A 12,694-nucleotide genomic window follows, 5' to 3' on the forward strand; every position below is an offset into this window, starting at 1 on the left:
CTGACCACACCCCATCTCTGGAAGGTCTCAGGCTTTCTCGCTCCATGTCCTATTGTTTACGGTGAGAAGGCAGACTCAGAGGGCAGAACAAACACCTAGCTGTGGGAGTGTCACCCACCTGGGGGAGGGGTTATTGCCCTTTGTGATGTCATGAAGGGAAAATCTCCAAACGACATGTTTGAGCACACATTTTCTGAAAAGTGGAGCAGGCAAAAGACGGAGAAGATGGACTTTTCTCATCATTGGGGGGTTTGTAGACGGACTAGAGACACATGTTAGTGTTAGAGAAACATGAAGTGGATTTTCACAGAATATGTGACCTTTTAAAGAATATAACATTACAGGTGAATCAAAATAATGGTAGCAAAAAAGAAATCAACATACAAGAATACAACCGCATAAAAACCATCAAAGTATTTAATATAATAATTTATTGTAAGAAAGGTTCTGTCCATGTTTGGACTTTATCACTGAGTGAACATGTTAAACCTAATAAACAGATATAAAGGTTTGTTCATGTTTATGTTTAAAGAGCAGCAGACGCCTACAGTGATACCGACACAATCACTAATATTTACTCTCTATTTGCACTACTTTTAGTGCAGCTGTGGCTCAGTGGTAGAGTCAGTCAACTATGATTGTTTGAAGCCTGAGTAACGTCACCTGTCTGTTCCTGCAGGGGGCGCTGGAGTCCCATCGATGGTGGTCTCCATGCTGGAAATGCTGTCTCAGTCTAACTTTCAATCAACCTAAAGACGTGCGGAGAGCTGGAGCTGAGGCGGGTTTTAAGACTCCAGACAAACCGTTACACCGCGCCCACCTGTCAATCAGGTCAGCCACACGCCTTATTGTGAATAACTCTTATCCTTCATCAAATCAAAACGGATGAGTCATCAAAACATTCACACCCCGTACAGTGTGTGTCGATCGAGACATGAGCTAATCAGACCTATTTGCTTTTTTGAACCAGGCTGTAAACATGTTAATCTCTGCTGTAAAAACAGGCTTTTTAGAATGTGTGTGTATGTGACTTCCTGTGTTTCTGCAGCCAGCCTCTAGTGGACACTCGAAACTGCAGGATAATTAATAGCACTTTAAAGGGTCGATGTTTTATGTTCCGTTTGGAGTAAAGGTGGATGATTTAATATTTAAAGACTCTTTAAGAACATCCTGTTTTCTTTTCTAAAACTATAAAAACATCACACCAGCAACGCCAGGTTGACAAAGAGTTAACAGTGAAGTTAGAGCGCCCCCTGCAGGACAAACCATCGGACAAATACACGTAAACATGTTTTTCAGCACTGTGAAGTAAAAACAATAAACTGAATATTGGGCCTCACTTTGAAACAGCACGCACGCGTAGCTGGAGTTATTTGTTTTATTACACAGGAGGTCACCACTTTAAATTGGTAAAGACCCCAACTTTTCCATTAACCGCCATTCATTCAGATGGAATGATTTCACCCAGAAAGGGCCGGGGCCAGCATCATTTGGGCAAAGTACCCGGATGGGTCGCTCTCATGAATCAGGGTCCAGCGTGAGTTCCTGACGAGGTAACGTATCAGACTGATGATCATCCAGGGGCTGATGTGTGAACAGGTCCTACACGCTGCACAGCTGCGTCATGTGGAGCTCCATGTTGTTCCGGTGGTTGATGCTGGAGTTGTGCTTCTTGATGTTGTCCAGCTTGAAGAGCCTCGAGCCTCTGATCATGCCCCAGGCCCCGTGTTTCTTGTCGCTGTGGAGGCGGCACACGTAGCACCACATGACTTTGAGCGTCGGAGAGTATCGGAGGAACCAGAACTTGTGGAGCCAGATCTTCTGGAAGCGAGGGGCCTTCCGGAGCTTCAACTTCGCTGAGACGGAAACCTTGTCAGAGGACGACTCGACGACTTCATCTTCGTTATCTCCTTCGAAAGGCTCCGCCCCTAAAGGAGAAAGACCACACATCTGTTTTAAGATGTTTGTTTTGAGTTTTCAGTAGAATAATACCAATAAATAATCACAATTAGTTCTCAAGTGTCTCTCTGAGGAGAAATGTTGAACTGTCCCTTTTTGTTATTTAGAGCGGACAGAGAAGGACACTCACAGTCAGGCACTTCCTCCTCTATGTGGGCCGTCTCAGGACTCTGTGAGACCTGGTCTGGTTGGAGGGTTGGAGTCGTGTGCCGAGTCAGCTCCTCCTGCAGCACCGTGACGCTCCTCTGCAGACGCTCACAGCTCATACAGGACTCCGAACTGCTCTCCTTCTCAGGTAAAGGTCTGAGACTGATGGTCTGCTGATTTAGGAGAGTCCAGGACCTGCTGGATACCTCCAGAGACGCCCTGAGAGACTCTCTGAAGAAGTCCTGAAAGAGTTTCAACACAAGACACCATCATGTGTTTTTATTCAGCTACAATAACCAGGTAATGATGCAGCTGCTGTTGGGACTCAAACAAAGATTGTTTATGATGAAAGATGCTCTACTCTCCCTGTGAACCTGCTCATTATTTACAAGACGGCAGAACAATCAGAAAAGAGTTTCTCATCCGTTTCAGGTGAAGTCTAACTCGAGTCAGAAGAACCGTAAAGTCCGGTGTAAGACACTCTTTTAGTACCGTGTTTTTAACTAACAGTTGGAAACATACAGTCCATCAGCACATCAGGCTGTCTGTTAAAGTTCACAGTTTGATCCAGCAGAGGGCACCCTCAGTGTGACTTGAACATTGCATGACCTCTTGACCTCTGTAAATGAAGACCGTAATGTTGGCGTGATTCAGGAGATGCAGACTGACATGAGGGAGACTCGTCTCTCTGCAGACAGCAGCTCACTGACTGGTGGAGAGACACAGAGTAGCTACAGACCTGAAACTCTCCAAGCTGGCTCGCAAATATTTGTGTTCCAGGAACGTCAGTGCGCTCTTAATGGGTGTTCTCGTCAGTAGGTGAAATAGAAAGAGAGCCTCACTCGATCCTGATCAAGGTCATAGACTTGTGTTACTGCCAAAAATATTTCAAAATAAGTCGGTCCTTTCACATCGTCAACAGGATGTTGGTTTTTACTGCATGCCACCTGATACAGGGGTTGACATTAAGTTAAATTTGTCAGTGGCCCTCTGGGCCACTAGTTTTCAAAGATCACTGGCCCGACCATTGTAGCCGCTGGCCCAGGAACGTTACTTTTGATTCGAAAAATAACAGTCACCAATTTACTCTTGAACCATTCTGATGCACAAGTAAATTACAACTTTAATTTAATTAATTGAGCTCTAATTAAATCAAATATTTTTTTATTTTTCTTAGATTTATGAGCTCATGTTTATTCACCATGCTGGTAACTGTAAGAGTCTAGTTAATCTGACTGATATTAATATGAGGCTGTGATAGAGGGTTAGGGTTAATTACTGACAAAACACCGATATGACAGGAAAGCGCTGTGAAATTGAGAACGTGTTACAGTCTATTTTTATTCAGGCAGTATATTAACTGGCCCGAGCTGAACGTGCAGTCAGCTGGCCAGGACTCTATCAATCATTCATCCGGGCCAGCGGGCCAGTTATAATGTTGCCCTGTGATAGGTTTGAAACTTTGCCTCCATTGCTGTCAAGAGAACACGCACAGAATCCTCCTCATCTTCAGACGTTTTCTCAAGTCGAGACCATTCAAACGCGTTCAGCAGAAAAATGAAAAACAAGGGTAAAAACGCTGCAATTTGTAAATTGTCTGTCGGGGTCTTCTGGCTTGCATTACAAATGTCAGACTGTCGCCGCCTGCTGGTGTGGAGTGTTATTACCTCTAGTGCTTGCACAGAATGCACCAACTGATGGTCAACAGGCTGCTCTCAGTTTAGTGTGAACGGTGAACGTTTTCGTCCTGACAGTGGCCAACAGAACATGACACTGCATCCCTGTACACGCTGACACAGCTGCGAACTGTAAAGGCTCTCAACACTCAGTGAATGAATAAAGAAAACAGGTCAAGTCTTACTCTAAAGCCGGCCTCTTTAGGAGGAAGCTCCATTTCCTTGTGCGTCTCGTCCGCAGGCCGCTGTCTGACGTCCGGCTCAGGCTTCAGGATCGACTGCAGCAGAGATTTGGCTTCTCTCCAGGGATAGACCGCCGCCCGGACAGGACCTGGATCACAACAGAGACACTTCATGTTAATGTCCTCCTGAATCCAGAAATAAAAAGTTCTGTCACAAGTTGAACTGAAGCTGCTAAGAATTAAAAATTCTTAGTAAACATAACAAGAATTTACCCTTAAAATCCACTTCACCATGTTCCTCTAAGGGCACGGTCACACTGGCTATCCGTACCGTGCCCAAGCACGCTTCAACGCTAAAGTCCAGTTCGTTTGACCAGTGTGACCGCTCCGTATCGTGCTCAGGCACGGTACACTTCCTTGGCTTTGGCACACTTCAGAGAGGTGTGCTTTGGCACGGTACACTTCATGCAGGAGCACAAGCACGCAGGTACACAACGCTGACAGCCTTCATTATGGAGAAATCCAGAATTTCATGGCTGTATCTGACTAACATGACACAATATAAGACACAAAGTAGCTGTCATGTTCTCTGTGTTGTTCTCTGATGTGCGGGCGTCCGCGCGGACTCACGCACGGTCTCAGCCGCGCGTCTATTTTATTTTTTTATGGCTGTGTCTGATTAAAATGGCTTAAAATAAGCTGTAAAGTCAGTAAAGTAGCTGTCATGCTCTCTGTGTTTTTCTCTGAGTGACGTCGAGTCCTCTGCAGACGCGGACTCGACTGCGTGTCTCTTTTTCTCTCTCTCTCTCGTCCGCCTGTTTGTAAACTGAGCACGCTTCATAATAACATAAACCGTGCATGTGTTGTATTACGACGTCATGTACAAGAGGTAATCGTGCTTAGGCACGGATAGTCCTGTGTAGTGTGACCGCGGGCCGTGCCGGCCAGCGTGGGAATGGCGCAGCGGGGGGCAATCGTGCTTGGGTACAGCACGGTACAGATGACCAGTGTGACCGCGCCCTAACTCTAATATGTGTCTCTAGTCTACAAACCCCCCAATGATGACAAAAGTCCCTCCTCTCGCTCTTTAGCCTGCTCCACTTTTCAGAAAATGTGTGCTCAAACAGGCCGTTTGGAGATTTTCCCTTCATGACATCACAAAGGGTAGGAACCCCTCCCCCAGGTGGGTGACACTCCCACAGCTAGGTGTTTGTTCTGCCCTCTGAGTCTGCCGTCTCACCATAAACAATAGGACATGGAGCGACAAAGCCCGAGTACACCCAAGCCCTTCCAGAGAGGGGGCGTGGTCAGACACAGCTCATTTACATTTAAAGGTACAGACACAGAAACAGCCTGTTCTGAGCAGGGCTGAAATAGAGGGGTTTATAGACATAATCAAATACAGGATCAGAGTGGATTTAGAACAAGAAACTTCACACACATGTTTTGAGGAGCTCTGAGACTTATTTACACTTGTTGAAGAGGAGGAGGATATGTGAGCTTTCCTGCCCTCTAATTCATGTATCCACCTTTTTAAAGTTATGATTTAGTCATGTTTCCTCTTTAGTGTCTATTTTTAATTCCAAACAAATGTGGACTTGAATAGTTTCTACATTTCTGCACCTTTCAGCTCTTAAGAGTCTGCAGTTTTGTAAGACGTCACTTTATTAACTTGAGCTTTTGGGTCATGAAAAGAAAAGACAGACATTATGAAACGTTTGAATATGAATTTTTTTTATAGTTCATAAAAGTATGAAGTCGTATTTAGTTCTCTCTTTTAAACCCCTCCTTCATCCTCTGGCTCTCTTAAGAGTAGTTCTCACCTCCTCCTCCTGCTGTTGTTATTCCTCCTTCTCCTCCTCCTGCTGTTATTCCTCCTTCTCCTCCTCCTCCTGCTGTTATTCCTCCTTCTCCTCCTTCTCCTCCTCCTGTTGTTATTCCTCCTTCTCCTCCTCCTCCTGCTGCTGTTATTCCTCCTTCTCCTCCTCCTCCTGTTGTTATTCCTCCTCCTCCTCCTGCTGTTACTCCTCCTTCTCCTCCTCCTCCTCCTGCTGCTGCTGCTGCTGCTGTTATTCCTGCTCTTTTCACTCTTTTTCTTTGTCCTGCTCCCGCGCTTTGCCCTCCTCCACCCCCTTTTCCTTCTCCTTCTGATCCTCCTCCTGCTGCTGCTGGCTCTGGTCCTCCTTCAGGAGGTCTGAAAACGCTTGACGTCTTCTTCGTCGTCTTTTTGAGTTTCTTTTCCCCCTTCGGCTTCTCGGGCTTGAGGAGCAGCTCGGTGTGTCTGTCGTCTCCTTCACTGTGACCCAGCTCCAGAGACGGCACCCAGTCCGGATCCGACTCCAGCATCTCGTACGCGGGTTTACCTGCAGACAGGTGATGAGGCGACAGAGCAGAGCGGTTCAGAAGAAGATGTGTGACGTGTACTTACAGCTGCAGGTGTTGCTGTTACCAGAGGTTAGCTTAAACTCACCGGAGTGAAAGTGTCGGGAGCACACTCTCATGGATGTGGGGATGTGGCTGAATGTGATGTTGCCTCGTCCGACCGCAGCCACCCAGGCGGCCCGCCTCCTCATGGTCAGAGCGGAGATCTCGTTGCCTTCGTTCTTCCTCCAGCAGGGGAAACAGTGGAAGGTCAGTCCGTTTGGGATCTTCCTCCCCAGCTGGTCGTGAGAGAATCTGCGGCAGTTCTTCACGCAGCAGTTTCTCCCCTCCATGTTTGTCTGAAAAGAAAGAGACGCAGAGAATGAACGGGCGTGTGCGCGACAACAACCGCCAACAGTAATGGCTGATCTCCCACAGTACACGAGTGGAAGTGACATCACCAGTACAGACTCAACACAGGGCTTCATTTTGGTGACATAACTGAGATGTCGCTGGTTTGATTGATACCAATGAGCAATGTTTCCTTAATGTTCAGGTGACGTCCTGATGCTTAGGAAGATGTTAGGCTGTGTTAGAGCAGGCCAGGGGGGCAATCGTCCTTAAACACGGTATGGGACAACTGGGCCCTAAAACACGATGGGTAATCTAAAACCCTGCTGACCAATCAGTACCTCTGGAAAGTAATACCCCAATAGCAGGGTCTTTTTGAGGGATAGATCTTTTACCCCATAAGTACATTTAGACTCTGGTTCCTGCGGTTGAAATACACATAGTTCCTCAAAAGGTCTCTAGCTCTGGGGGAAAGTTGCTGCGGTTGAAAGGGGGCTTAAGATGAAGTAACCAAGAGCCTTGACCGCTATAATTAAAAAAAACAAAAGGTCGTGTGAACGGGTTGCTCACCGCTTTGAGAAAAATCTGAAAACACGTTGGCTATTTTTTTTAAACTCTCTTTCCCTCTTTTCATGATGTTGGTTTCGACGTAATATGTTAAATGAGCGTCACTTTAGTTCATAATAAATAAAAGCGAAAAGAAAAAGAAAAGATCTAGCAGAGGATGGTTTCGATCCATCGACCTCTGGGTTATGGGCCCAGCACGCTTCCGCTGCGCCACTCTGCTCCGCGAGAAATCACATCTCGCGATAACTTATTTAAGCCGTCGTAATATTTACAGTCTACGGTCACAACGTACTTTGTTTGATTCGTAGTGGTTCAAGCGGACTCATGTCGAGACGGTCGTACCTGTTTGAGACGCTGTTTGGCCCCTATGCGTGGATCTAAAACAGACTCCAGTTCTTTGTTGACACCAATAGACGGGACGGCAGTTTGTCTCAGGTGGGTCCCCTCGTAGTCTTCCGGTCTCAAATGTAGACTTTCAAACTCGGAGGTTTTGAAGCTTTCTCGGGTCTCTCTCCTTTTCATACTTCGGGTTGTTTACAGCTCTCAGCCACTGTTTGCAGGTCTCTAAATTCTTCGGCAGACGGTGATAACTCACTCCCGCGTGGACTTCAGTGAGGAACCACGCACGCGCCCATCGTGAACACACCTTCACGTTAAACGTTTTCTTTTGAAACTCACGGCAAATCTTTCAAACTAACAAGAAACACGACCCTCTGGAGTTTGAATTTACTAAACACTACGGAAACCGTGCTCGAGTCTGTCCAATGGGAGCGGGGCCCTCGCCGGGAAACGAGCCCAGCGCATTCTGGGAGTTGTAGGATTACACCTCGTAACCAAATGTAATGTTACAGCCATGATTACAGCCCCATTTTGTAGCTTTCTATGTACACGAAGCTAAGGCTTTGTTATCTTGTTTTTGTTTTTATTGAGATATGTATTTATTACTGTTGTTAAACTGCTTTTCATCTTGCCTGGCCCTTGTGGATGTCATACCCAAAGTGACCTCACGAGGGCGGCCGCGAGCCAGCGCTCATCTTTGTCAAGTACTGATTTGTTTGTTGTCTCTGATAAACTCCATCTGTTGTTTGTTTGTAAATGTTTGCATGGTCTGTGTGGCCTGTGGAACCGAATTGCCCTGTAGGATAAATAAAGTTTTCTCATTAAGTTTAATCTTGTGTGCACAAATGTATTATTAAACCCCGTTTCCACCAAGCGGTTCAGTTCGATACCGCACACATTTTTTAAAACAAAAACGCATTTCCACAGTCGGGGGATGGTCCCTTTACAGCCCCGTTTCTTAGCTTTCCCTGTACATGAAGTTAAGGAGCCCCCGAAGTCCCCAAAAGTAAAGTTTTTTTTTTTTTTGATATCCTTTATTAATACCTGAGGGAAATTTGATTTACCCAGGCCAAAATCACACGCATGCACAAACAGGACCTGTGGACATGCAATGGATAGTGGGGCTGCTACAAGCTGCTAGGCAGCGAGCGCACCAGAGCAGTTGGTTGTTCAGTGCTTTGCTCAAGGGCACCTCGGCAGTGCTCGGGAAGTGCCCTGGCACCTCTTCAGCTACCAGATGCCTGCACCACATCAACTGGCTCCTTTCAATGTGAAGGAGCAGCGGCTCTACTCCGAGCTCCCGTTAACTTGGACACCCCTGAAGTCCTAAAAAATAAAAAAGCATCTTGTGCTCACAAAATAATTACCCAGAATGTATGAATGAAAAACAGTAAATCCACGGAGCAAGACGCTGCTTTTCACAATTTATTAACAAAATGATAAAATAAATAAATACAAATTGATCAAATGCTCCTAATATCAACTCCTCCCCATGTTCCCTACAGTATTTCCTAAACACTGCATACAAAGAATTCATCACAGAAGAGGCTCAATACAGAGGTAAGAATCCCACCAGACCAGTCACAATGTCAGGCCAACAGAAGACACATCTGGAACAGAAGTCAAAAAAATAAACACATTCCTTTCCAAAATCATTATGAAAAAATACAAACAATTATACAAATATTCAGATTGTGTAATTACCAATTTACACATTATTCAGCACACCAGGTGAACTTTTTCTTTATTCATATCGCTACAATGCATCTCACCGAATGGAAGATAAAAAAAGACTTCTTTTACTTTTTCTTTTCTGTTTTTTTTTTTTGCACTCAACACCCCCCCCTTCCCTCCCCCAATGGAATCAGCTGTGGATGAGGTAAGAAGCTTCAGGTGTACAGTCGGGTCCGGACAGGATGGATGGTGAGCGGTAACGACGGGTTGATGTCATGTATCGACAGAATACTAGAAGGCCACAATCATGACTTGATCGCTTTAAAACGTAAAGAGGAGTCGGAGGGGACGAGCTAACCGGATGATTCCTGCGCACAGGGAGCTGAAGATGAACGCGTACGAGACGTCTCCGACGCGGCTGCAGACAAATGTGGTCCTCTTCCAGCACGGCAAATGCACACGATGCTGACGCAGAAACTAACTCCCGAATGATATGCACCGACGACATTAAAGGCTTCCAAAACAGAAATGCACATGTGCAGTGTTCTTTGGATAAATTCACTGTTAGAGCTCGACTAAACTTTTCTCTAGAAGAAGAAATCAACAACAGACATGAAGACGTGATTGGCGTCCTTAACAGCCCAGCTGGGATCCCAACATTCAGCACGGTGCATTAGCCAAGTCCTAATTAAAAACCGGAGTCCGTAAAACATGATGTCAGGAAGAAGTGTTTCCAACGTGTTGGATGCCTAAACTGCACACGTTTGGCATCAGGACGCCAGCGAGGAAAGAAAAGGTGACTTGAGTTTAACATAAAAAAACTTTAAAAAAAAAACAAATGCATATTAAAAAAGGTTTGACAAATCTTGTATAAAAATTTGCATAAGAAGGCATGCGCTCCACCAGACTGAGTGGACAGAAGTTGCTAATTGGGTCTAAGTCGGCCCATCAGGGTGCGGGTTAGTTTGTTCAGTCCTAATGCACACAGGCTCCGGCTCACAAGACCTGATTCTGCAAACTCATCCCTCCTCCCAAAAACACAAGAAGAAGAAAGGGGAACCACGGCACGGAGGGAGGGGACGATGAGCGAGTCAACGGAACAACAGAACGGCTCCCGAGCGGGGTTCATGACTGAGACTCCCTTTCTCTTCTTCCTCTCTGATAATAATACTGGTCAAACCAAAAGTGCATCACGAAACGACCGGCTGTCACACCGAGTGAGACCTCATCAACAACAACAATTCGTCTTTGTTGACGAGTTCCTCACCAGACGACCTCTGAACATCCCCAGCGTCTGCAGCGATTTTTATTTTTTTCCTAATTTAAAAGTTAACCACGTTAAAAAGGAAAATAAAACACATTTAAGGCAACTCCTATAAACAACAAAACACTATCTGGTCAATCTAAACGGCATATTATGAAATGTAGTTTCCACTTGCATTGACTACTGGCAGCCTGAGGTGAAGGGAGGGGCCGGGGTTTGGGCTCCGGAGAGTTGGGGGGCTCTGTGGGGATGGTGAGGGACTGGTTCGGGTTTCAGGTGTTAAGAGGGTCATCTGGAGGGTTAGTAAGGTTCTACAAGTCACAGTGCAAGTCAAGAGACAAATATTATCTGCTGTTTGAAGAAAGGCACTCAAGGTACCTACTGTACAGAGGGAAAGGTCCAGTTTGTCTGGAACGGGCTTGTTCAAAGAAAAACTGGATGACTGCTCTGCTCTATCCGAGAGAGAACACGTAGACAGAAGAAGAACAAAACACAACAAATGGAGTCTGTAAGGAGACGGGGACGCGTCAGTCGCCATTTTCCGTTAGAAATCAGTCTTTTCTGGCGGTGTTCGCTAAACTCTTTTTTAGAAACAAACGACATTTCTCAGACAACACTGTGGCCAAACACGTGGAAATGTTACACAGATCTTCTCTCCTTTCTTTTTCTGGGATCTTCTGAATGAAGGCAGTTTTTACAGCTGATGTCAACAGAAAGTACGTGTCGTTTCAGATATGCTGATTCAGTTACAAGAGTCCACATGATATGAAAAAAAAGACACCTGTAACAGCTTCTTTTACAGTCGCCCGGACACGTATTCACCCCCGACAGGCATGTGCACAAAAACAAAACCTGCAGCTCTGAGCAGACGCTAAGAGTCTACAGCCATGCTAGCAGCTCTGTTCACCTCAGCTAACAGTCACACTGGCATGCTAACATGCTCACAACGGTGATGCTAACATGTTGATGTTTCACAGTCTTATCCTAGCATGTTAGCATGCTAGCATTAGCTAATAAGCATTAAACAGGGACTGAGGCTGAGGGAACGTCATTCCTTCTGCAGGTATTTGGTGTCAAAGACAAAATAATTTCAAGTATTAGAAGTTTGTTAAAATGTTGTCGATTATCACCTTAAGTATAAAAACTAGAGCCCGACCGATTAGTCAACAAGCCGATAATATAGGCCGATATTAGCAAATGAAGTGACTATCGGTATCTGCTAATTTTAATGCAGATATGAGCTGATATTTCTAGATTTGTTCACCAGTCAAAAAAGCATTTAATTTGAGTTTCATTGTATTATACTAGAAGTTATTTTTCTTTCAACAGCAGAGGGCGCTATATGGATTACAACAAGCATCATCACTTTTCAGAGTGTCGAGCGGTGATGCACGTACATGAGCAGTTACTTTCCAGTTGAGTGACCATCTTGTCTTCATTAAAATCTTTTCCACAAGTGTTTGATAACTGAGGGATCAACACAAATGTTTATCTATATCTATCTCTACAGATTGAACATAGAGCGAAGAAAGTTATCCGCTGATATATCGGTATCAGATTTTTCTCTCTCCCCAATATTGGTATCGGCCCCACAAATCTCTCATCAGTTGGGCCCTAATTAAAACACATCCCGAGGGGAACGTGTGGATATACTTAACTAAAAACTCAAGATTTTAACTTCATGGAGAGGGAATATAGGGGTGTCACCAAACCAGAGTTTTAAAGTATGATATGATTCTAGTTAAAAATCGAAAACAACATCGATACCATGTGAACAAATACAGAAGTCCTAGGGACCCAATGTTGGCTAATTTACTGTTCATTTATCAAAAATTGCAGGCAAGGTCCTGCCCTCTGTCTAAATATCATTCATAAGTTAAAACAGAAAACATTGAAAACAATTTAGACGAAGTTCAGGAGCTTTCCTGCAATTTCTGACGGGTTCATTCCTCTCCTACGCTTCTGTCTTAATGAACAGATGTCAGGTTTTTTTTAAAGCTTCCGTAATTTTAGACACTATTGTTCATTACAATAACACGGATTGAACCATTTTAAAACACGTGACATCAATAAGTATGGAAGAATCGAACATTTTGACCGCGTTGCAGAGATCGTGAGGATGACTTCCTTGTTTAGTTATTTATGACTGGAATGGACACAGACACCCTAAAGGA

At 44.9% G+C, this 12,694-nt stretch overlaps 1 protein-coding gene and 1 non-coding gene across 3 annotated transcripts; both read right to left on the bottom strand.

Moving 5' to 3' along the window:
• Positions 1-1,379: 1,379 nt before the first annotated feature.
• On the bottom strand, positions 1,380-8,013 carry LOC132973010 (ribosomal large subunit pseudouridine synthase B-like). 2 transcript variants are annotated; one of them, XM_061036201.1, is made up of 6 exons: positions 7,586-8,013; positions 6,435-6,684; positions 5,788-6,327; positions 3,968-4,113; positions 2,090-2,348; positions 1,380-1,928 (listed from the first exon to the last, which is right to left on the bottom strand). In XM_061036201.1, exons 1-6 carry the CDS (start codon positions 7,763-7,765, stop codon positions 1,603-1,605), a joined length of 1,701 nt encoding a protein of 566 aa, XP_060892184.1. In that variant the 5' UTR covers positions 7,766-8,013; the 3' UTR covers positions 1,380-1,602. The 2 variants fall into 2 exon arrangements, with proteins under 2 accessions (XP_060892184.1, XP_060892185.1); XM_061036202.1 differs by having other exon boundaries at positions 1,774-1,950.
• trnam-cau (transfer RNA methionine (anticodon CAU)) lies at positions 7,392-7,463 on the bottom strand. Its single transcript has one exon. It is a non-coding gene; the product is annotated as a tRNA-Met (tRNA).
• Positions 8,014-12,694: the final 4,681 nt, after the last annotated feature.

The sequence above is a fragment of the Labrus mixtus genome, chromosome 4, assembly GCF_963584025.1.
Source record: "Labrus mixtus chromosome 4, fLabMix1.1, whole genome shotgun sequence".
In the NCBI taxonomy this organism is placed as follows: domain Eukaryota; kingdom Metazoa; phylum Chordata; class Actinopteri; order Labriformes; family Labridae; genus Labrus; species Labrus mixtus.